Source organism: Cavia porcellus, unplaced genomic scaffold (genome assembly GCF_034190915.1).
Source record: "Cavia porcellus strain 051 isolate PalLab524CR breed Dunkin Hartley unplaced genomic scaffold, mCavPor4.1 scaffold_22, whole genome shotgun sequence".
NCBI lineage: Eukaryota > Metazoa > Chordata > Mammalia > Rodentia > Caviidae > Cavia > Cavia porcellus.
The window spans coordinates 17991234-18017850 of NW_026947505.1; the positions used below are offsets into that span (position 1 = coordinate 17991234).

The 26617-nt window shown below is 39.9% G+C and overlaps 1 protein-coding gene across 6 annotated transcripts in view; it reads right to left on the bottom strand.

Moving 5' to 3' along the window:
* The window catches only part of Lama2 (laminin subunit alpha 2), a 553946-nt gene that overhangs the window by 98177 nt on the left and 429152 nt on the right, over window positions 1–26617 (bottom strand). For all 6 annotated transcript variants that reach the window (XM_063232872.1, XM_063232874.1, XM_063232873.1 and 3 more), the window contains 4 exons: window positions 25057–25155; window positions 13005–13116; window positions 7360–7522; window positions 6267–6477 (listed from right to left, as the gene is read on the bottom strand). In XM_063232872.1, coding sequence (XP_063088942.1) covers window positions 6267–6477; window positions 7360–7522; window positions 13005–13116; window positions 25057–25155 — 585 coding nt within the window. The remainder of the gene's footprint in view (window positions 1–6266; window positions 6478–7359; window positions 7523–13004; window positions 13117–25056; window positions 25156–26617) is intronic.

The following is a 26617-nucleotide window of genomic DNA, read 5'->3' on the forward strand; positions in this document are numbered from 1 at the left end:
CTCATAGTAATTTATATTTACTTAGATCTCAGTTTATTTGCAGACAGTTTACAAGCTTGTTTCATTTAATTCTAATACTCGCTGTCCTATCTTTGTCCTTTAAGTAAACAGAACACTGAACAAATGATACACAGTGTGAAATCTTGGGTCCCCAGAATTTGTACATAGAGATTCTGGCTCTAATGTGTTAGTACTCAAAAATGGGGCCTTTGATGAGATCATGGGACAGAAAACTTATAGATGGAATCAGTGCTATTGGAAGGGACACGTGAGTGTGCTTGTTCACCCTTTTTCCATCTCAGGGGACAGCAAAATGCTGGCGATTGTGAGCCAGGAGGCAGTCCCTCACCGGACAGCAACTTTCCACTTCCCCTGTGTTGGATTTCTGAACTTCCAGAACTGTTAGAAGTAAACTGGCTTTGTTTATAAACCATCAGATTTTTGGTGTTTTGTTATAGCAGCCCTAAGGAACCATTGATACACCTGATGTCACATTTCATACAGTGTAGGTTAAGAAGTGAGCCCAGTCTATTTAAAGATAGATCTTGACTCTTAGACTGCAAAAGGAAAGTCTTTCCTGTCATGGAAGTCACACTTTTTATTAGCACTGGGACAGTGCTAATTGTCTAACTTCCTTTCCTAATCTCTGCATCAAGCACTTTGAGAAGCTACCAAGTATGTCTCCCTCATGGCCTCTGAGCTTCATCTGCAGTCTTCTCTTCCCTGTGCTCTTCTGCTGTTCTCAGCAGGCTTCCTCCCTCCCTTTCCTGTTTTATGATCCCTTCCTTGACAACCTATCTGTAGGACCCATCAGCATCCCAATCATTCTGTGAGGTGGAATCCTGGCTCTGAAATCTGGGACGTCTTGAGCGAGCAACTCAGCATCATGGATATTGCTTCGTTTTTCCCTGCACAAGTCGTGGCCCATTCCTCACAGCACAGGCATCAACCTGGAGCTTGTTAGAAATCCACAGTCTTGGTCCTTTCAGGGGGAACTACTGACTCCGAAGCAGCATTTCAGTAAGAATCTCTGGTGATGATATGCCCGGTGAACGCAGAGAGAATGTGGCTTAGAGCCCTGCCTGTCACACACTGACACTACATAATTGTTAACTATTGTGCTAATTACCTTGTTATTTCTTCTAATACTGACTTATCTGAATTATATCCTACAGGGCAGTGGTGGCTAACCTGTGGCATGTGTACCACAGTGAGCTGTTTGTATCACTGAAAGCTTTAAAATGTTCGCCATCACTGCTGTAGGGTGTCCATAAATTATAGAAATGTACAAAACTGAGTTTAAACAATATAGTATCTTGCTTATCAATACATACTATCTTGATTATGTCTTCTAGGGTTTCTAAAAGTACAGATGATTTAGTGAACATAAAGATAATTAGTATCACAGACATTGCCCTACAGGGACTGGTGGAAACCTGCGGCCACCTGAAATCTGCTCCACTGAATGTAACATGTAGTGTCACAGATGGATCATATATGATCACATCTTACAGAAGTCAGCACACTTATCCAGACCTTCTAGCCATATCACACGCCTGTTTCTTGTTTTAGTGAATATTCCACAAAGCAGCCTTATATGTCTCTGTAACTCTATTAGCTAGAACAGTTTCCTCAATAAATAGTTTTGAGTCAATAAATGAAAATGATGTCCATGCCTCAGATTTGGACTCATGACCCTTGGTTCCTTGACCCACCCTATCTGGCTAATTCAGGGGAAGTTTTGATTGGCTAAGTCCTCTTCCTAGCAAAGGTAGTGGGAGGTCTCATTATTCCCAATTTCAAGTCATAAACTTCTCTTCTAAGGGTCTGATATTCTTTTATATAACTGTTGATTATAGTCTTTGACTTTTGTGTGAATTGATTTCAAGTTACACTATGTGCAGAAATTGTAGAGTCTTTTTTTGTTGTTTTCTGCAACATGGCTTGTTTGTAAAAGGTACAAGAATGTATCAAGGTAATTGACACGATGCATCAAAGTAATTTAAAATATTCTACCAGAGCTGAGGATGTAGTTCAGTGGTACAGCACTTGCCTAGCATGTTCAAGGCCCTCGGTTGGATCCCTAGCATTGCATAAAGTAAAATAAAGTAAAATAAAATAAAATAAAATAAAATAAAATAAAATATTCAACAATTGGAAGGAGGAGAATATTTTCACATGTGTGTTAAGTGAAGAGCTAAATTTACATCGGTTTCCATAGCTAGTCAGTTATCTCTTAGACAGCTCTAATTGAGTCACTTTAGGGAGTTGATTTTCATGCAAAGATCAAAATGTGTTCTTTATCATATTAAAGCAGAGATGATGATCTAAGATTAAAGAGATTTTAGAGGTGTCTAATTTCAGATTAGATGTTAATAGACTCTAGCTTTGAAATGAAGGAAGATGCAGATTTGCAATTTCCAAATATTGATGAAAGTGTAGAGATAATATTTATTTGCATTTGTTTTATGGTTTTTTACTTTTGCATCAAAAGCATCTGTTTTGCTTTTTTGCCAAACACTATTTTAGGCTTTGGGGATACTTGAAAAGAAGGCATGTTCTCTGTGATGTCTCTAGAGGAAGAGGAAGAGAAGTAAGGAGAAAATGAATAAGTGAACTAATGCGTATTTGAGAAAATGTTAGAACAAGTGTTATAAAAATGATTAAAAATATGGAATGATGGAGAATGATGTAGGATTTAAAATACTTAAGATAGAAAGCTTAGACCATTTGAAGAACAAATGAGAAAGTTTCTAGCGAGAAAATTATTCTTCAAAATATATCACAAGCCTAAATTGCTAGACCATTTTCTTTGGATAACAAGGTTGATTATATTTCTATATTTAACTTAATTAATTAGATCTTAACTCATTCCAGAGTGCTATACTTTGAACTCCTTTCTTTTGCTGTAGTTGGGGGACAGTGACTTCTTCAAGAACCTCCGAAAAGGTTCTTCTTATCTATCCTTTAGCAATTTACCCTTCTCTTTCTTTGCAAACTCTTTTGTAGCAAGGTTATAAAGGGAGACTTTGCAACAGATGGTTCAAAGCACATGCTTTGCTGGGGCCTTATTCCGTCTCTTTCTGCCTGGCAGGACCCTTGTTTTCTCTTCATCACTGGGGATACCCTTGTAAGGACATCTGCAGAGGGCTGTGCTGTCTTTCATACCCTGTCTGCAGACACCACTCGCAGAGCCATCTCCTACAGCAGACATTTACACAGCTTGTGAATCAACTGGCTGGCTCTATTTAACGTGCCTTGAGGTTATCTTACATGTTAAGAGGTTTATGCTCATCCTCACTCTATTCTCTCTTTCTTTCAACTTCCCTCAATTCTGGTATGATGCCACAGTTTTTATAAATATTGTGTTGGTTTTTTCAGTCAATGCTAATCAAACTATTGCGTTCAATGAGAGGATGAAATGTTTGAAGTTTTCAGGAGGCTACAAGTTCTACGAGGCCAGGGATCACTCCTATTCAGCTTCCTACTCTGATTATTAATAGCACCTTGATATGATGGTTTCCTGGAATACACTTGAATATTACCCCAGCCCACTTTCCTAGCCTAATGTCATACCTTTTTCCAATATAGCATCAATTTCCTACTTTACATAAACCACAGGCAAATTCCTCCAAATGTAATTTTAATCTCTGATTCTTTATGTTACTTATTATAATTTTCAAGATGAAAGTCAAATTCCCTAGTTTAGCCTCAGTGTCATTCTCTTCTCCCTCAAGGTCTGGACCCTACCTATATCTGCCACTGTCTCATCTACTCATTCATTTGTAATCTGTATGCCAGTTCAGACAACCACAGAATTTTCTCTCAAATGTATTTGTTTTCTTCCTGTCTCACTTATGCTCCTCCTTTTTCCTGGAATGTTCTTTTATATTCTTACTAACTTGTGCTTACTCTTTAGGGCCTAGTACAAGTGTCAGGGCCTCTGTGAAGCCCTTCTGGGACCAGAGGTGACTAGCTTTGCTTAAGGGCTTTTCTACCTCCATGATCATCTCAGTGGTTTGCTGGTGTGTACCGAATCCTAGACACAAATTACTCAGAATCACCAGAGATGGTGTTTGATTCATAAAGAATGAATCATTCTCTAAAGTAAGGCTTCTGGTAATCATAGGAGGGCATGTAAAACTCAGATGGTCCAACCTTTCAGGGTTTCTGAGTCAAGAGCTTTGGAGTGGGGCTTGGGGAACTGCATTTTAAGTAGGTTTCTAGGTGATGCTGACACTGCTATTGTAGGGACAACATACGACAATCAGTGTCTGAAATAATCAAGTTTGTTTTCAGCACACTTTGGGAATGCAACAGGGACTTCACACAAGTGTTTAGTCACACAAGGTACTTGCTTAGTGGCTTAAATAAACAGAAAAGAATGAGTTCAGTCATGGTTATTAGCAGCACGGGGACAACAATGAAGGTGTATTTTAAAAAGTTTATTAGGGATCCCAGTGGGCCAAAAAGCTCTTCTCCTTAAAGCAGTAAGGTCATCAAATGAATGAGGGAGTCTGAAGATGTGGACACTGGGCCACACCCAGACCAGCTCGCAGTCTGTGTGGAAATCAAGGTTTAAAAAAATCCAAGCAATATTTTTATTAAAGTTGTTCTTATACCGACCTTAGTGGACCAAGGGAAACTTAAATAACCCGTGCTTTCCTCACATTGATGGAGTTAGTTACCTATTCCATCCAGTAAGTTTCAATCAATCTTTGAGTTAAGCAAGGCGTATAAAATGAAAAGACAAAAAAAGAACTTCAGTGTCAACTACAAAAGTGCCAGGCATCTCTAGGGGGCCCAGGAATGATGGTTCTTGGTTTTAAACATCACTGGAAGGAAGGAATGGCTGAAAGCACCATTTACTGTGTCACTATAATTCTTCTTGAAATACTTTGCAAATGCTCATTATGTTTCCCACACAGGTAATTTTAATTTCCTAAACTGTTGCAATAAAATAGAGAGGTACCCCTGAGGGGAAGGTACACCACCAGGGTGTCTCCTGGAGGATGAATCATGCTGGCGTCTGTGACAGGGCAGGCGCCTGTCTCCCAACTCTCCAGATGGCTCTTTGTCGAACCTACTGCTAGTGTGTCCATGGACTTCAAATTGGCTAAGACTAGATTTATCAGTTACAGGAAAACTGAGCCATTTCCAGCTTCAACCAAAATGGTAAGGCTAAAATCCCAGTGGAAAGACTCAGGGGGACCAAAACAATTTTTTTGAAAAACTTAATTCATTCTCTTACCTAATCCCAAGGAAAACAGATTTTAAAAATCCAGTGTCATTTTACTCAACCATCATGATCACTCAACACTTTTGAGATCGTACACCAGACTGGAGTGTTGAGTTGTGGTTGAGGGTAAAATTATATTCCAGAAGGAAGAAAGACCTGCTGCCACTTTCAGATCTGATGGAAAAGTTGTTGTTTCTGGAGAGAAAGCGCCTTGGTCTGAATATGAGATAAGGCTTTGGCTATTAACTGTGTTGAAAGTGATTATTTACCATGTTAACAATAAGGAAGTATCTGAAAATAAAAAAAACTGAAAGAAGAGAATGATGGAAGCATCTGTTTTAGATCTAGTAGCACCTAAGAACCTCTGTAACAAGGGTGCCCCTCATCACTTGACTTATTCAAGAAAAGAGGCAGAAATAACCCAGACTTGGATGTGTTTTTGTGAGCTCCTTTCAAGACGCCATTTGCATGAAGCACATTGTGAAAACAAAGAGACCCATCATGTTCCCAAGCTCTGCTCTCTGAGTGAACTGTTTCACTCTTGGGCAGAGTCACTGAGATGAAGGGAACATTTATGATTTTTCACAACCAGATCTGTGAACCAGGTTTGTAGATTCGGTTGGGTGAATTACAAAGCCATGTGATTTAAGCACTGAAAATACTCTACATACACCGTAGTCTAATGCATTCATTTCAGGGTTAAGGGAAGGATGCTTAGAAAGGGTCATTGGCTGGTCCTACCAGACATGAAGTTAATGGCACAGCTGTCACTGTGACTAAAGTTCCTTGACTTCTAGGAAATCATTTCAGTTACTATGCAATACTGACTTTAAAAATCTTCAATAATCTAAATTATCTAAATTTCATATGATTCAGTGAAAAATGATCCTTCAGGGTAGGCACACTCTCTGTCCTGCGTCTGAGAAGTCTCCTTTCAGAGCTGTCCTGAATGCATTATCTTGACTGTCAGGCCACGCTCAATGCTACTTCCATTCCTGAAACAGATGAAGGTCCACCCGAGACTCACCTCCAGAGCAGTCATGTTGTTCTGGTTGGCGGCCGATAAACGATTTGCTTCTCTGATTTTATCTGTGGCGTTTCTCAACAGGTCCCAAGCATCATCAAGTCTGTTGTTGTAGTCAGCTAGTTTGTCCTGGAGTTCCTTCTCCATTTTTTCATTTTTGCGCCTGGGCTCTCCAAAGAGCTTGTTGACTTTCATTAGCAGGCCCTCCGAAGCTCTGCAACCCCCGGCCCAAGCACAGACATGTTACTTCTTTGGGGTTACTGATAGTCAGCTGTGCAGCAGAGAGATGCAAATAGAAAAGAGAGGAACAGGGAACAGGCAAAGCAGCTAACACAGCGCAGTAAATTGAGTTGGAAAACTGCTTCTAAAGTTGGCAAACTTTTTAATTTAATGCAGAATTTACCATCTTTTAAAATTGTTGTCACACTGTTAATCAGAAGGCATTCATGTCGCTTTCCTAATGTGATAGATAAAGTGAGTTGTATGATTCACTTCACACTGCTGAACAAAAAAGCCACCTGTTTCACCAAAACCAGACACTTTCTCCATGGCTTTGAATATAAGGGGTGAATACTGACATATTTGCTTACAAATTGGTCATGGAGACATCTTTTCATTGCTAGTGTAATAACTTTTTTTGATTTATTTCTCTCACTTGTTCCTCCCCCCAAAATTGTTTGCATGTTCCATGGGTTTCACTTTCTTACATTTTCAAAAATAATAATGTGTAGGATGGACTGGTGAAGTAATAACTTTATTCATCCAAAGATGGCCTTATTAAAACAGAAATCCACTGGTAGCTTCAAAGTCCCAGAGACAAGTAATTAATAGAGCAATTCCACTGAGCTGATTATATAAGAGAAGCCACCAAAAAATCATTTAGTTGATGATTTTTATATAGGTAAAACTATACTTTTCATCTATTTTAGAGCAAGGAAAGGTATAATTAAATAAGTAAATGCAAAATAAATAGCAAGTATCTTCAATTCAGAAAACAAAGCACCTTCTGCATACACGTGAGACAGGAATTTAGAAAACTATAAGGAATTTCCAAAGCTCAGTTTATCAAATGAAAAATTCTAGTGGATCTACTCACACTAACTCATCCTCTGCAACTTCCTTTTGTGTATCTAGATTTTTTCTTCTCAATTCATTCATCATCTGATCAATCTCTTTCTGAAGCTCTTGCAAATTTCTGTCAAAGTCCTTGTCTTGAATTCCTAGAGTTTCATTTAGTTTCACAGCTTTTTCATTTACATCTGCAAGGAATAAAACAAGGTTTTGCAAGCGAGGCAACAAAAATGTCACTAGCAACAGTGGCGCTGAACATCTGCTCTTTACCACCATCCCCCAAAGAATTGTCATTTTCCAGGGGTGTTCCCCTGGGAAAAAGGCAGTCACAGGGACAGTCACTAACCGTGAAGGCAATGGGACATCGTTCTCCACGTTAAGTTTTTGTGGGGCTAATTGAAGTGTAGTGTTTTTGACCTCAAGTGGAATAAAAATAAAGAAGGTCAAACCCCCTTAAGGTGAGAAGCAAAAACAACATGGGTAGTATGATGCTTGAAGCTGAAAAATCAAGAATGGCACCCCTGATGAGACGGTCCTACTCAGTGCATTTTAAACGAGTGAGTCTGGAAAGGCCTCTAGCAATGTGGTCTCTGAACATGAACCTGCCCTTGCATTTCCACAGAGCTCTTCTGCACTTTTTTTTTTTTAACAGGAGCATTGGTCCAGTGACAAGAGTTATAGGTGAGGCCTCAAAGATTCCCTCCAGCAGTAACATCCATCCTGGGAGTCTATGTTTATTATGCATTAAATGGGGTTTCAAGCTGTGCTCTTTGGAATATTAGGATTCTCCAGGTACTTCAGGTGTTCTACAGATGATGCCTACCCTGCCAAGAATCTGTTTTATAGGTTGGTGTTCTGGGCAAGATTTCATTTGGAAAAAGAATGCTATGTCAAATAAAAGTTTAAAAAATCTGTGAGCTGGAACATTTACACAGCTGTTCCCATTAGTTTGAGACCAAAGTTTCCAGAAATGTATTCTATGGAACATTAATTTGGTGAGTTGAAAGGAAATATTTCCTCAAACTCTTTTGTCTGCTGAATACTCATTTCTGTAATATTACCTACAAAAAGCTCCAGAGTGAGCACTCTGGGTTGACCAGGAGAGATTTCTTACTCTTTAAGGGAGTATCTGAAGACTTCTTTGGGACATCATCAACCTTGAACATTCAGTGCAAATCAGAAATCTCTCTCTAAAAGTGAATGTTCAAGATTGATTTAGTCTTAGAGAAGTTTCCTACACCCCTGTAATTGATAGGAACGGTTTCATGGCCAACCTGAGCACCAGGTCAGATTATGATGGGGTTAGTTCTGACACAGATTCTGAATGTGGTCCCTCATCGGGCAGCAGCACAATCATCCTGAAACTTGTTAAAATGCAAATTCCCAGGCCTTGTCCCAGACTGAGTAAAACTTTCTAGATGTAGAGGAGCAGTAAGCTGGCATGTTAGATGAGCTCCCCAGGAACTCTGGACACATGTCCAAATGTGAGGAATCCTAGGCGGGCAGAAGGAATCGAATTTCCAAATCTACACTTTCCAAAATGCATCTGATAATCCTCTTTTCCTTTTAAATGTTTTTTGGGGAGAAATTTGCTTTTTGTAAGAGGAAACTCATTTTAGATAGCTATGGCTATGGCCTAAGTGTTGATAAGGCACCCTGATTCTTATGTTGAAACCTAACTTCTAATGTGATGGTATTAAGAGGCAGGGGCTCAGACAGGTGGCTATGTCAGGAGAATGGGTAGGAGACAGTGCTCTTAGATAGGAGGCATGGAGACCACCCCTGGCCTGCCCATCTGGTGAGCTCACAGTGAGAAGACAGTTAATTGGGAACCAGGAAGTAGCTCCTCCTCAGAACCCAGCTAAGTGTGTGCTCTAATCATGGAATGCCTGTCTTCCCAAAATAGATTTCTGTTGTTTAAAAGCCCATAGGTCTATAATATTTGGTTATAATGCCAAACATACTTAGGGAGACATAGATCAATTTCAGAAAAATCTGAATCACATCTTTGAAAACACAAATTGGGCTATTCCCTAGCTCTGGGCTAGGAGTGTCACTCAGCAGCTCTACTCTTAGAAGTTAATGAGGGTGATGATTTCTCAGTACACTCCTTAACAGTCAGAGTTTAACATGTGCCCAAGGATCTTTCAACATAGCTGGCAGCAAGGTGATCCTGGCTGTGTCATCTGTGCTGGACCACAGTGACCGTGGATGGGGCTGTAAGTTCCCTGACTCAGGAACTACCCAGGAAACATGCCAGAGTGCTGATTATATTTAAGGAGGTTTCTGCTTTCAAGATGTTAAGAAAATAGTATCTGTAGCAGGTTTGACTGTATTTTTTGACAGTAAATGCTTTTGTCTGAGTGTATGACAGGTGATACTGTTGATTTAAGTCAATTGTACCGTGGAGCCACAGATACCATTTGTGTTAACTTTTTACAAAACAACAGTGATAAATCCTACTTCTCAGCTTGCAAAAGTCACATCTTCCTTTATTAAATGAATGTGTAAATAATAAAATATATTTTGAGATGGGATTTTCTTTTGAAATTGAAACTCATTTAGGTCCACAGCCAAGCAAGAGGAACATGAGATATAATTTCACTGCTTCTTTTGTGGTCAAATCTCAAAGCTAAACTCAGGCAAAGAAGAATCTGGTGGAAAAGGAGTAAGACAAGAGAGAAAGCCAACACGGCCACATCTCTTGGAGCGCATGTGCCCTTTCCTTTAAGTTACAACAACAGTGAAGAAATGAAGACATTAATGGAGCACACAAATAAGACCTCAGCAAAATGACCATGTACTAAGAAACAAAGCACCATCTTAATAGAAGCTTTATTGCTTGGCTGAATATATAATATATGGGATTGAAATGTCTTCAAATGTATACACTGTCATTTCAGTATGTTTTCTAGAGTCTTAAAAATAACTAGAAAATAAATATATTTTTGAATTTATTTATTTCTATCTTCTTCCATAGAAGGATCCAAGCCAATATCTTTAAAATGCTTAAGATAAAACAAAATAGAGACTAAGAAAATAATTCATGTGGGTCAGAGAAAGTAGGACCACCCGGAAGGCATGGCGTGAAGCTCCTGCAGCCAGCGTGGACAATTCTGCAGGCCAGGGGATGCCTGCGAGGTGTGCAATGGCCACAAAACACAAACGAGCTGGTCCCCCCAACAGCTGAAATATAGTATATTAAGCCTGAGGAGAAGAGGAGAAGAATCTCTGGTAAGTAATGTTCTCAAGAATGAAAAATGTTAGTCTGGCCTGATAGCAAAGAAAGAAGTCTATCATTAATTAAGTCTTTCATATGTCAGGACATAGACAGTAAAGGGTTTGTCTCTGTCTTTTCATTAATACCAATAATGCATGAAGTAAAATATAGCAGATTCATCATCTAAACAACAGTCATAGCAGAGAAGATATTATAAAGTTATAGTGAATTAAGAATATATAAGTAGAACCTGATTTTCTGTAAAGGGGTCATGACTTACAGTGGAAGGTAGGATTAGTGTTCTGTCTGAATATAAAAACTGCAATAGACAAATATCAGATTGAAGTGTTCATTTTTCCACAGCAATTTATTACTACTAACAATGTGTGAAAGTATACATCACTATTGTCAAATAGAGAGACAGAGTGAGAGACAGAGACAGAGAGACAGAGATACTATTTTTTGGTACTGGGAACTGAACTCGTGACCTCACACTTGCCAGACAGGCACTTACTCCACAAAGCTAAATCCCCAACCCAAGAGGGAGATTTTTAAAAAGCTTCTGGTGACACCTCTCCTCCCCTCCATTTTCTCTTCTCGCTCTATTGTTTCCTCTTTTCCTCTCTTCTTTTCCTTCCTCCTCTCCTGTAGCCTAATCTTCCAACCCTTATAATCTACCAAAATGAGAATCTAGTGTAGCTCGGGTATATTTATATTTGAACTTTCAGTGTTAACAATTGCATACATTCTGCAAATAGTGCTGCCATCAAGGTGACTAATGTTTCTCCTTCTCTCAGGCATAGCTATCACGCATGGTACTTCCCATGGATTAAAACAAGAATTCCCCATTTAAACAGATGCGATCAGGTCACCTGAGCAATTGACACCTTAGAAAATAGAACTTTGGTGAAAAGGGAACTCTTTGTCTGGTGTATGGACCTGAGAACATGGAGCTAAGCAAAGACTGAGATAAATCCATTTCCACTCTGCCTGTATAGGTGTCTTTGGGTGGTGCTCAAATGGCCCAGTGGTACCCAGAGACCTTAAACACTCAACAAACAAAATTTCCATCAACATAAAGAGTCACCATGAATCTATGTCTCCACCGTTGGGAGGTGAAGGCTCAACGCTGAGGAAAAAGTAATCAGTGATGATACCGGAATCTATCAAAACCCATGTTAGCACCACTGCTTCACTGGAATCATTTTAAAAGGAGTCACTGGGATGGGCTGTAGGGTGTGGAGTGTTGGGGAGCTCAGATGGAAGGAATGGAAAGTTCCTGGAGTGCAGGCTGGTGCTTTAGGTGTCCCCATAGAGAGCGAATCTTCTGCCTACCCTGAGACATGGTGTTTGTGGTGTTTCAGGTGTCGAGGGAAGCTTCTCCCACAGCAGTCATAGAAAATGATAGGAGGGAACCACTGTGAGTTAGCTGAGAGTTTTCGAGAAGTAACTTCTTTTTCAGATCTTGACATGTTTTGCCTGAGAATATGCCTCAGATTTAAACTGTTTTTCTTTCTTTTTTTGGCATTGGACATCAAACTTAGGACCTTGTGCTTGCCAGGCAGCACTGTGCTGCTGAGCTAACTCCCCAGCCCGGCTCTGTTGTTTTCACACTAGAGAATCTTTGGGAATCTTGGCGGGTGATGTTTAAAAATTACCAGTCAGGATTTTCTTTGAAGATCAGCTCAGGTTCTTATTTATTTAACTACATTACAAAGTAAAATATCTAAAATGCATAACATTGTAAAATGATACATGTCTTATACTTAAAGGAGAAAAAAACCCTACTTTTAAATTTCTCAACATGCACGTATATTTATTACACATTAGCAGATACTTAGGAGCTGCTTTTTCTGCATCTGTTTCCAGTAAGAGTTTCTGTCTGGGCTTTTGCCCAAAAATAGATTCCACTTTAATCCTCAACCATACTGGTGGATGCCAAGAACAAACTCCTCAGGAATCGTGGCTGAGGACAGGGAGCTTCTGATGAAATAGTACTTCCACATCCCAAGTGCCAGGTGTTCGTTCAAATACCAAGTACCCAAAAGGCCATTTGGGGAAATTAAAGTGCTGCTTTCTCCTTCTGAACGGAATCATAAAATTAACTTTTAAAAAAATTTAAAAGATTTTAAATAATTTTGAACTCACAAAGTATCAAGGCGCAGGTTTCCCAAGAGCTATCTAAGCATCACGGTCTCCCTTCAACAATTCACTGCCGCTCTGCCTTCCCAGTCTCTGATTCACCAACTGCTAGCACTCATGTGAACACTGGTGGTCATAGATGCCCAGGAGAAAAGGGCCTTGAATACTTCAACCAAACTACGCTTTGAATACTCAACCCTTGAATTCAGAAGTGTCACCTCTTTGAAGAGAGATCCCAGTTCTCTGTAATGTCTTTCTCTATTTTTCTGTTGGGAGAAATGATGATTAAAATGTGATTTTTCTAATACCTTCTGCATCCCGGGCGAGCTCCTTAATGAGTTCTCCTAAGGACTTTGCTCTCCTGTTCGTCCTGTCGGCATCCTGTCCCGTTTGCTCGCCATCTGCTGTCACTTTGGTGGCCTAAAGATCCACATTTGGGAAAAACATAATTAATAGAGATGGTGAAGCTAGGGCTACCCAAGCTCCCTCTGGTTACATTTTCTTTCAAATTTTCCTTTGCGCCAAAAGCAATCAATGAATTATTGATTAGATGTACTGGAAATGACACCCCGTGCTCAAGTATACAATTAAACTTTATTACTTCTTCCATTAAATGGAAATCAGAGAGCGGCATTTGCTCCTCTTAAACTCCTCGTTACATGCAATCACATAGAAGAGGTGATAAAACACAATTATCTCTGAAATATCTTTGAGGTCCCATTGCCAAAGTCTTTAATGAAAACTTCGTCCTCCACATGTTGTAATTCTGTCCATATTTTATTTACTGAAAACATGTGGAGGCAGCAGTGGTCTCTGGAGGGGACAGGCAGGCTGTCTCCATAAGCTTGGGCCTATCGAATTCTGTTTCGATCAATACCATCATTAAAGAAACAAAGGGGAGGTGCTTAGTTACTCAGCAGTCAACGCTCATTTTACAGCATTTCAAAGACACCGGTAAAACAGCAAAGGAGAATAAATGCTAACTTTCCCATATAGTATCAGCAGAATCTGTCCGTTAGTCATCGAACATGTACCATTGTGAACAAAACAGAACAGAATCCCCAAACAGCTTCGCCTTCCAGAGAACATCTTCCTAGGCATTTTTATTCTTGGGAAAACACCATTTGACATAACATGAGGTAGTTAATGTATTCATAGTTAAAAGAGAGCACAGTCAAACACAAATGCTGTGTGGAATGTCATGCTTTTTTAAAGATTCTGCCAAATTCAGAGTATTGAAACATAGGTGTGCTTACATATGTGAACAGTAGGACTTCTCTTTTTACCTGAAGAATGTGGATAATCTAACAATGCATAACGAATCAGAGAATCAAATGGCCTCAACGTAATTTTTAATGAGGTCCAAGTTGGCAGTACATTAATACTCTACAATCTTGCAGCAGAAAAGTTGCATTCTAGGTGTGGCTGGAGAGTTAATTTTTGTATATAGACCTAAGTGGATATATATATATATATATATATATATATATATATATGACTTAACATGCACAGAACCAGCATAGAACCAGGCCAGCACAAAACACAGCCAGAGATGCTACAGGAATCACTCTGCTTTTTGTGATTTCCCAGGGGGAAGCAAGAGGTTTGATTCCTGAAAGTTTTCCAGGTTTTTAAGAAAGGACACAACATAAAGTTTGACTGCTATCAACTCAGCTCTCACCATCCAAATGTTAGTTAGCATGGCAAATAAAAGGTTCCAGAGAGAAGGAGCCATTGGAAAACATCTAAAAATTCCTCTGTAATTTACACTACACACACAGTGACATAGAGAATAGAAATCAGTGTATTTCCATACCCTAGAAACACTCCTCTAAAATATTATGAATAGAATTTTTTTAGACTTTTAAAAATGCTTTCTGGAAGGAAACTATGTGTGGAGTTCCTAAGTCACTTAAGCCCTTGCTTCTGGGGTAGGGTGACAAGTGTGCCATAGGCATTTCTGTAAGCTTCGCTCCACGTAGATATTAGCAGTCATGGCTCAGGTGGTCAAATAGCTTTACAGACACACACACACTCTTAAAATACAGTCACTTTTTAAATCTTACTTTTGAGAGAGAACAATGGTCGCATTAGCAAATAAGCCCAGTCGGGGAACCTGCGCCATGCATGGGTCGCTGCTGGACTGGGAACACTTGGACCCCAGCCCCTTCCAGAGTACAGGCTGGCAAACAGGAAGTACCAATCACTCCACCTCCATAAGGACAGACTTATCGAGAGAAACACAAGCTGTGATGGTAGCTATGGAGGTGAAATGCAATTGGATGCCTGTGGTGCTGTGGTGTTTCACTAACACTGCAGTCTAGGGCCAGTGGCCTGATCACAGGTTCAGAGGATAGTGATACACAGTGCGGCATCTGGGGGGATCTCCTTCTGAGGGCTGCAGCCATGGTTGACTCACTATGGTCTTGATTTGAGGTCCTACACTATTTCCATTGTTTTTTGGGGTTGGGTTTTATTCTCTTTTGTTTTATTTGGTATTAAATCTAATAGCAAGAGAAGCTATTTCAAGGATAGAAGAAATATTATGGTAGTAATTTTGGATTTTCTGTTGGCTTGTTCTGAAGTCCTTTATTGCATTCATTGTTTTGTTTTTATTGTTTCTATTCTGTTCTGTTTGATTTTTACTATGTCTGAAGTTATCTGCAGATAGTTTGAAGACACCAAGAAGCATTATGGTAACTATTGTTGATTTTATGTTTGGAAGTCCTGTATCTCTTACACTGGTTTGTTTTGATTGATTTTATCCTCTTTAAAATAAAAAAAATAATAAATCTGACTTTTGAATAACTGAGTTTGACTTCCTTAAAGTGCTGTCAGTCTGAACTGCCTTAAGCATATCTTCAGTCTCAACCTCAGCATATTTTCTGATATTATTCCTATTTTCACCAATCATTGAACCTCATAGTAAGCAACTCCTATAATATAGTCATTCTTTAATATTTTAAGAATTAATAGGCCACCAGCACCAGTATCTCTTCTTTCCACAGAAATGACCATTATAATTTGAACTTAAATTTTAGTTTTTGATTTATTAATCTTTCTTATATTCCAAAATGATCATGATTTATGTAAACATTGGCACTATTAAGCTTACCAATTTTTACTAACTCAAAGCATCTATTTTTAAAAACTAGCTGTGTAGTAATAGATTGCCTCTTACATTCTACATTATTAAGATCTCTGCCATTGCCCTGTCTTCTCAGGTATTCATCTAGTACTTAGCAAAGGTCAACATTAGCAAACACTTTACTCTTAGGGTCAATTATATGAGGATTCCTGTATTAAGATGTCAAGAATCCTGCAACATATAAGAAACAAAAAGGTTCTATTCAATGAATGTTTTTTTTAAGTAGTATATTAAATATGGCAATCTTTTCCCTTCTTAGGGCTTTTCTGGTAACGTGTTGCCTTTTTCTGGGGTGACTTTCCCCTCACTAGTTTCAGATATCTGACCTTTCTTACCCTCTGCTTTAAATTTCATTGTCTCTTGTCAGTGTGGCCATGCCCGGCTTCCTACCTATGTCTCCACATCTGTTGCACCAAATCATTTCCTTCAAAGGTAACATCAAACATTTGAAAATTACCAAAGTCAATAACTTATTTATTCAAACTAAATAAATGGGTCACCTAATTTCTCAACTTGTAAGCGTCACTATCACATATAAATAATGAAAACTAGGGACTCCTTGGCTTACATATTTATTGACTGCCTTCCCAACCAACGGTGAGTTCTAAGAGGGGAGGCAGTTGGTCTGGTGTGACAGTTACCTTATGTCCTTCTCCCAGTGTGTTCCCTAACTTATAGCCAGTGTCTTTAAAGGCGGCTGAATAGATGACTAGATGACAGCTTTCCTAACAAATCTTGCCTACGTCATTACTGTCTGCACCTCCTGTTTTTTCTTAGAAAAAATTCTGCTTATATTATTTATTCTTAAATTCATTTATCCAATATACAGCCTGCCGTGGGAATTCAAGCAGCTCTGCTCTCTCCATGAAGCCCTCCCTGGCTGTCCTAGCCCAGGCCCTCCTTAGATTCATGCCATCATTACCACCATTCAGGACCACAATGGGCTGTGTCCCTGATAGCGTTTGCCATAATTACCTACTCTCTCCCCTTGCAGCCTGTGACTGTATGTATTTCTGTTTATTCCTCAGAATGCCAGGCACAGTACTTGGCAAATTGTAGGGGATCAAAGATGCTAGGTAATTGGCTGATATAGTGACAGTTAAACCAACTCTTGCTTTGAAGTCCTAACCCGTGCTGGAGGATTCCCAATGCCATTCAAACTGACCATATGCCTAGTGCCATGCTTGCCAGCAAATATGGCTTGTTAAGCAGTTTTCTGAGCTTTTCCCAGGACTACTGCTCAAGAGCTGCTGCTGAGTGCTTGGGAGGACGGCCAGGCGTGACGCCCTCCCGCCCCAGTAGGGCTGTGTTCTAGCCACTGGCTTAGCAGTAATTCAAAACGGGGCCTGCGATTGCACACCGAGTTCCAGGATGGTGAGGACAGCAGACATGGAGGGTGGCCAGAGTTCCTCAGAGCCAGCGCAGGACTTGTGAAGGAAGATCCCCTTCCTCTGCACACACATGAATTTCCTCTCTTGGCTACACCCCAGGACAGGAAGAGCCGCGAGGTTCCTGGTACCAATAACACTGGCTTATGTGGTTTAGTACTCCGGAAGACGGGTTACGGTGAGGCATAGCTGTTCTCTGGATTGCCATGCATGTCAGGAAGGCTTTGACACACTGTTTTGAATCTCATTTGCCCTTCCTGCCTTTAGAGATAGATGGAGGGCATGAAAGGGAAGGTATGAAAGGTTAAACACTTAGCTATTTCATATATAAGGAACTGAGGAAAGAAGCAGAAATTCATTGCCTCATAGATTTGTATCTTGTTTATATCAAACTGTTTTGTTTGGCTAATGTTCAAGAGGGCTAAGAAAGTACATTTAAAAAAAAAAAGAGCATATTCTTCCATAGAGTTCGTAAGTGTATGCGTAAGCTTTGGCTTTTAACAAACACATTTCAGAGCTCATAACAGAACATTACCTAGATATACTTTTGGAAATCAGGTCTCCTTTTATAATAGGTGAGCTGCTGAGTCACCTTTGCTAAAACCACTCACACCAGACTCCATCAATTAGGAATCATGAGCAACACTGTATCACACAGATCTTTCCATGAGAATGAACAGCCTGGTGTGACACACATGTCCCAGGTTCACCACCACTGACTCCGGGAGCGGTGGGTGAGGGTGATGCCACTGTGGCATCATGATAAAAAGAACATTTAGGAAAACCAAGTCCACCTTGGACAGGGTATGGATAATATTACAGATGAATGCTAAACACAAGCCAATCAGAGCTACCTTTTGGATTCAGCTGGGCTCTTTCTGTTTTACTAAACTACTGTCCCATCTTTTTTAGTCACCTTCCCTTTCATTCACTATTATCTTGGCCTGTGAGTAGTTGACAAATACATTCTTGTTTATCCTAGTATGTGGCACAGTCTTCCTCTCATTCTCCTTGAGTTTCTCATTTTTAACATCCTCTTGCTTCTAGCTAGTCTTTGCAGGGTCGCTTTGCAAATGATGCTTTACACAGTATCCTGCATGTATTTCCCCTGCCTCTGAATCCTTTTATTTCCTCATGTACAGTTTGCTCAATTATGTTTCTTCTTTTCCTTTTCTCTGGTTTTGTTTTTGACTTTTAGAGTATTTATAGGTAGGCAGCAGGCGTGGCCATTGAGTACACATTAATTTGCTTCTGAACAATGTAGCTATTACTTTTTGCTGTAGCTCAGGCAGCTCTCACTGTGCCTCTTGAAATCTGCACATAATTTTCTTGGTGGGATATTACGAGTGTCTTTCATTTTCTGCTTTCTTCATGTTTAAAACTAGAATCTAATGGAGCGGATCTAACTGCTGACAGGAAACATGGCTTAACGCATCCACCTTTGCATCTGCAGGCTCATATGGTTTCCTGCCAAAATTAAATGCCAGATCCAATCATTTGTAAGATATTCTCAGGGGTCATCTTGAGACACCTTCAGTTCTGTACACCTAAGTGACAGGGAAGCACTTCTCAGGAACGCTGTCCAACGACACATAGGGAAAGAATCAGGCGTAGCGCCTGGACCTGTGGAATGCTAAGCAGCAGGTTCCAAGTGGAACAGAGTATCTCCCTATTTCTTGTGTTAATCTGAAAGTTCCAAAAGAAATATTTTCATTCTCTCTCCATGTTTCTCTCCCTCTCTTTTAAAACACAAAAGAAAGAAAGGACATTATTGGTGACTATAACTGTTTTAAAGAACTATAAATGAAACACTGTAAACATATAACACTGTTGGCGCTAAAAATATTGAAATTTCATCATTTGATAATGTGTTTGCCTTCTTTAAATTTGATTTCCAGAAGGCAGTAAAAAGATAAGGTAAATACAGTAAAACTAAATTTCAATGTTTTATGTAGTTCAAACTATTAGACGGTATTCTCTTTTCATAGGATACATAAATTTAACAGTTAATGTATCAAAGAAAGCAGCATATGCCAGATTTTAATGGCCTGTAGATAAATTTAAAATGAGTGCATATTTTGGATTTGAGACTCTTGTGTGGTGATTCAATTGTGGTCGTTTCAGGTGGTGATTAAATTATGAAAAATTAATTCATTAAACACATAATGACTAAACACATCCTACCTGCACGATATTGGTGATATGGTGGGAAAAAAACACAAAACAATAAAAACAAAGCCATTTTTTCTCTTGCTTTAGAATTTATGCATGGAAGAGTAGACAGTTATATGTCCAATGGTCAAGAAGATAAATTTATGATTATAAACTAGAGAAAAATCAGATTGTAGAACAATTATAGGAGGCATCTTAGCATCGTTGGAATAGCCAAAGAGCTTTCCTGAGCAGAGGTTTGTGAGGAGAACTGGAATTAACTGAAGTTAACAAACTGTAGGAAGAAGTGGGTTGTGTTAAAGACAACAGAAAAATAAAACAAAATAACTTTGGCAAGGTCCAAGGTGAGATAAAGTGACAGAGGCACAGTGGGGCTAGTAAGGTCCCAATGACTGGCAGGGGGAGGATCTCGGACACTTGGAACACTGGAATAGTAAATGTTCTCCTTAGCTATACTCAGATAATAGAGAACAAAGCACCACCAGAGACTATGCTGAAAGCTAATGTGCTCATCCCAGCTCAGGACTGTAAGGCTGGATGGGTGCCCACGCTACACACAGAAAGAAGGCTTTGCTAGTGCTTTGGTGTGATGGGCTAACTAATGGCCAGCGTAGCACCCAGCTGAACTGACTCAGGGATTGCTGTCAACAGCGTAAGAAGAGAACCAGGAGGAAGATGAGGCGCTGTTGATTTTCCTGAAGAAGCTTGTCATGATGGGTTTCCTGATATGAACACAGCTGTTTTCACCCTCGGAGGAGCTTGAGACCTTGCTGTCCCTGAAGATAGCTGTGGTCCCTTTTAGGGGAAGCTCTGGTCCTTGAGGGTCACTTCCTAGCTCCAGTGCAGACCACTCAGCCTGCTGGCACAAATCCTTCACCCCTGTGGTATACACTTTTAGCTCCCACCACTGATCTTTGGGCCTTCCCAGTGCAGATGCATAAAACAGACTTGTATGAGACATTGTTGTGGGCTCCAGGCCTCCAGCTGAACTGGTGGAGGACATTGCCATGGGCTCTACATCTTCAGCAGGACTCATGCAGGACACTGCCGGGGGATCCAGGCCCTCAGCTGAAGTTTTTGGGTCTCTAGTGTGTGGAAAGATTTCCTGCACTCTTGTGCACTTGACCCCTTGGGTGAATATTACAAAATAATCCTATAAATTATGTGTTCTGTATTAAATTTATTCCCTTGTGAACCCTCACTGAAACGTTTGGATAGGTGGGAGGGCAACGAGAAAGAAAGAGGAACCAAGGAGGGAACCCAGGCTTCTGAATTCAATAGCTATGGGCCCACAGGCCTGCAGCATGAGGGTGGAGAGAGGTGACATTGGAGAGTGCAGATCACGACCTGAGGGCATCACAGTCATCAGGAGCCAGTGAGTCCTAGGCCAGCCCAGTGGTTAGGGCTTCCTTCCTCTGAGGAGCGCTCTGACTGACCCTGCCAGTCTGGGGGTATGCTTTTCATCCTGGTTTTAGCCATCCGCTACTTTCTGACATTCTTCGTTTTGTTAAAATACATAGCAAATTCCATCCTGCAGCATGGTGAAGGAGCTGTCTTCCATCTTTTAAGTGCTTTAATATTTTTTGTTCATTTTTAAAACTGGAGAAATCTGTTTCCCTACCATCCCTAGATAATAAGAAGAATGTTCCTCCAAAGAACTGTTTGACATATGTTTTAGTTCATGCATAAATATTAAGAAGATAGTATGCAATCAAATATCTCTTTCAGTGCACTTTGACTAGAATTTAAATTCCTGCAATATGTGAAGAATATTTAACACATTCAGCATGGCCTACAATATGCACGCAATATTTAGAGCTTTTAATGACAACTTAATACCTCTATACCTACTATTGTTAGCTTTTCCCTTTTCCAATTCTCTTTCTCTTGTTTCTCTCTCTCTCTCTCTCTTTTTCTCTCTCTCTCTCTCTCTCTCTCTCTCTCTCTCCCTCTCTCTGTCTCTCTCTCTGTCTCTTAGAGACAGGTCTGTGTCCTCTTTTCATTCTGTGCACTGTTTTATGCATTTTCATTCAAGCCCACTTCTGAAACTTTTTATGATAACCAACGACAAGGTGGTCATTAAGCCCTGAAATACAATGGACAATGGTACTAATTTTACTTGAACTTTTGACCCTTTGTTCCCTCTTTCCAACCTCCCCTCCATTTTTCTCTTACTGCTCTGGCTTTTTATTCTTAAGCCCTTCCTCTGCCCCTTCTTTACATTTGGTGTTCTGTGGTGTCCTCTGTCCACATTTCTTACCACGCTATCATCTCTCTTTGGGGGGTTCACTTGTTCACCTGCCATTTAAAAACCAATGATTATCAATCTGTATATTCAAGGCTTATAAAAATACGTATCTATTCTAATCATGTGAAAAACGTGAGACAAACTACAATGGTGGGCAGCCTACAAAACACATAAACTTGTTAAAACTCTCAAAGTCATCAAAAATTAGTCTGAGACACTGTCACAGTATAGAGACAAGATAACTAAGAATCTGCAAGACAGGATGACTAAATGACTCATGGTACCGGGATGGACCCTGAAACAGTCCAATCACACCAGGTAAACACCAAGGACCTTGGAATAAAGTAGTCTTTAGTCAATAATAATGTATTAGATGCATCACTGTAGTGTAAGATGTTAAAAAAAACTTTAAGAAATTGAGAAGTGGGTTTGTAGGGACCCTCTGCACTATTTTGGCAACTTTACTGCCAAATTTAACATTACTATAAAATGAAAGTTTTTTTTCCAAAAATCACATTGGCATTAACTACAAATAGATCATAAACATAACTGCAAAATGTAAAGTATTGAAGCTCCTAGAAGATAATGTAGGAAAGACTCTAAATAGTGATGAATTTTGAATTACAACATCAAAAGCATAGTCATAAAATGAATAATTGATAATAAATTAATCTGGACTTAATTTAAATTAGAAGTATCAGCTCTGAGTAGTATAATCTGAAGGGAATGAGAAGACAAGCCACACAATAGGAGAAAACATTTGCAGAAGACAAACTTGATAAAGAACTCATGCAAAATATAGCAATAACTTAACACCCAACAATAAGAAAACAGCCCAGCTGAAGCATGGGAAAAGATTATTTATAAAAGATGGCATTCAGATTGTGAATCAGCAGATCAAATAATGCTCAATATTATATGTCATAAGAGGATTGCAAAATAAAACAAAAATGAGATACCACAAATGCCTATTAGAATCCCCCCCAAATCCATAATACTAACGCCATGAAACACTGGTCCTTCCTCATTCTTTGCTGGTGAGAATGCAACACGGTGCGTCCACAATGTAAACCATTTTGGCAATTTCTTACAAAAATAAACACACTTTCATAAAAAAAAATCCCAGTGATCATGCCGCAGTTACCCCGATAAGTTAAAAACATATCCAGACAGACATCTGAGCATAGCACAGCTACTTCATGAATATGGCCCAAACTCACAGACAAACATGTCCTTCAGTAGTGAGCAGATGAATTATAATACAACCAGATAATGAAATATTATTCAGCAGCAACAAGAAATGAGCTATTAAGTAGTGAACAAATACAGAGAACTGTAAGTGCATATTACCAAGGAAAAGAAGCCAATTTGTAAAAGCTACAGACTACAGATTTCAATTACATGAGATTCTGGAAAGATCAAAGTAGGCAGATAGTGGAAAGATGAGAAGTTGCCAGGATTAGAGATGAAGGATGGATGAAGAAGTGAAAAGCAGGTAAGCTATCACTATTCTGTGTCAGTGAAACTGATTTGTAGCACATTAGGAAGGGGAACTCAGATTGCTGTATGTTTATGGAGACAACATCAACAGTTGGTCCTTCAAAACACCAGGGACTTGGGATGATAACAGTGTTTATTACAGATCCACTGGCAGTAACAGTACTCCACTCTGGCATGGCGGTGACTCCAGCTATGCTTTGAACATTAAGCTCTGTGAAGATAATTCCTTTTATGAATTTAGAATGACAGCGTTTACTGGATTGAAGAAAGCATGTGGGTAAGGACACAGCAGAGATCTGACAGTTCTAGAGGCTCTTAACCCAGATCATTGGTCTTAATAAGCTCAGGGAGACAAGAGATTATACCCATTGCTCTGTACATTTATCTTAAAACCAGGAACATGGGAGACCCCAGTCATTACTAAAGACTGAATGAAAGACCACCTCTCTCAAGGAATTTTTTTCCTAATTACCTGTGCTTAACCAGACTAAGTTGTTCCAATTTTATGTATTTTTCATGTATATGTTTGTTCTTTCATTCCATGTTTTATCGTACATTTGCATGCATTTGCTTATTGTTACCTAAATGCTTACACACAGATGCATGCACATCCCTGTGACTGAAAGATCCTTGAAGACAGATTGAGTCTCATTAATATTTTTCACATGGCAATGATTAATTTGGGCTTTGCACAGGGTAAGAGTACAAATTGAATTGGATTAAACTGAATTATGTTTACTTTGCACCACTCATCTAAAATCACTTATTTAGAAAAAGTAACAAATGCAAAATTATTAAATATCAAATTGGTACAAGAGTCATACACTCAACAATTTAATTGCATGTCCAAATACACATGCACTTGGCAAGAAAGTGGGATTTCGATTCTTCCTGCATATTGCTGGCCTGGGATTCCAAGGCCACGTTTAGTATGCTGTTGTCCTGTCAGGGCCATTGTTCAAGCATTATGTTATTAGAAGGCTTTTGATTTTCCTGTGGAAATTTTCTTCTTCCAGCAGCAGCAATCTAGGTAAAAAGAGTACTGGGCCAGTAGGCATCCTAGCTGGGTCCCGCTTAGAACCCTGGGTTTAGAGACCTGGCTGGCCCCGTTACTTTACTTCACCGGGTAACCTGAGGCATTGCTTCCTTATAATACAAACTGCACATGATTCACTTTAAGGGCCTTCTCGCTCTAGCATCGTTTGTCTTTCATAGATTAACTTTAGATCATAACTGGTTGCCATTTTCCAAGTCAGCTTCCTTATTTATTCATCTTCTGGCCACAAGGTGGCGGGCTTTATATTGTTTTCTTTCTTCTTTCCCTTTAAAAGAAACCTAAAAGCGACCAATTTTTTTTTAAAAAGTCTGATAAATGCATCATGCATTTTACATTCTGACTCCTAAAAGGTATCTTAAATACTTTGTATTTTCACAATAAAGAAGGTTTCCTCTTTTGTGTAGGAATACTGCTTTAGACTGTTCTGTACAACTGTTACAGTTCTCTGAAATCAAAGAGACTACAAGTATTTTCATTTGTTGTTTTTTGCCTTTACATAATCAAGGGCAGTGCTTTTGAAACTTAGAATTGACAGAAAAATAAAATAACAAACTTCAGCTCAGCAACTACTGTATAAAGTTACAAAGATGCATTATCATTCTGGTACTTTAATCTTTGTCCTTGGTCGTTCCCAAGTACACCAACTTTGTATGTGGGCTGGGGGACTGCGGGTGCAACCAGATCCTAAGAGGCAAAGAAGCAGGAAATCATAATGCATCCACTCTGTGGCCCGAATTGGAAGTTAGAAAGTGTTTGAGAACTTTGAAGTCACGTCTCTTGGGTTCCACAGAAACCAACTTCTCCAGCTCTGCCTGCTGGGAGGAGGCCCACGGTTGTGCCCACTTACCCTGGTCAGAAGCTCATCCATTTCTGTCACTAGCGTGCTCAGGTTGTCCTCCGCCAGCTGCAGGAGCCTCTCTGGTGCCCGCTGAGGTGAGAGCAGGTGCTGAAAAAGAGTTTGTCCCATCAGTATTTTGCTTCGTGGTGTCGCAATAACCGTAGGGCTGATGGGAACATATTTTGCCCATCTACACAAAAATCTTAGAATTTTCACCTTCAGGAAAGAGGGAGAGATGACTTCAAGGAAGCACGTCTACTTTGAGTGCTATTGCAAATACTGGGGCAAATAGTACACAATTGAGGTAATTTATTGAACAATTACTATGTGCTAGGCTTGATTTTTTTCTTTTCTTTTGCTTTGCTTTTCCACTTAATGCTACACGAACCCTCTGAGATAAATGTTATTCCGTGTGGTGGTTGAGCAAAATGTGGCTACAAGATTTAAAACTTTTACACTTTGATCCCCCACCGTCAATGGGCAGAGGTTAAGACTCTTATTCTAGCCAACAGCGATGCAGTTTAGGAGGAAAGGAAGTGAGGAAGCAGAGCTGTCTGGGGATCCAGCCAAGCACTGTGAGGTGGCCCCAGTGCTGGCAGGAGCTGGTCAGGGCTCACAGCTGAGCCACACTCTGCTGGACAGAAGCCACACCATGGGACTACTGATGTCAGACAGGATGGTTCGGTGACAGTGGTGACTGCGAGACCACTCTGGAATCTGGTCTGAGCATCGACATTGTCGTATCTCACAGAGATCACAAAACTACCCGGCTAATAGGAGTGACCCCAGCCTCTTTGCTAAGCATAGCTTGGCCTCTCTCTGTTCATCATTTTTTATAAGATTCACTAGAATACTCACTTGAGAAATCACTCCTACTCCCTAATAGTAGTACCCTGTGGAGCACCAAACTCCCAAGTTTGGGAACCTGTCCCCACGTTGACTAGCATAAACCCACACAGTACTTTTCTCCTCAGAACCTCTTCCTGAGACACCCCACAGTTCCCCATGGCATTTCATGTCCGTGGCTAGAGCGAGTTAATAAATCCAGCTTTGCCCACACTATGTATGGTCTTGGTGATCTCCGGCTGGAATCAGGGGACCATGGACACAGTAACAGGCACTGAAAGAGGAAGCAAAGTCATTTGCTTAAGTTTTGGAAATTACCAAAATGGGATCTTCAGTGCTCACATGATGGATGAATTATGGAAGAAGGAAGTAAACATACAATTAAGAGAGATTGGAATTTAAGGATAGCTAAGGTCATTTTGATCAATATCAAGACAGAGCGGGTGGTGAAGTCCTTGGTTTGGATGTCCTTGATTTGGAATCACAACCTAGGCAGGATTCAGTGACAAGAGCATGCATGAGTTGTGGATCAGGAAATGCTCTCCATGGGGCTGGCTGGGCCCTCCCAGCTAAGGTAGTCACAAAGATAGTTGCATTATTCAAATGCTGTCTCTGCACTCAGCGGCCTTGTAACCTTGAGCCTCATATAAAACTTCTGTGTCTTAGTGTTGCTACCTGAAAAATAGGTAATGTAGTACTTCTGCCTTAGCTCCGCCTGCTCCAA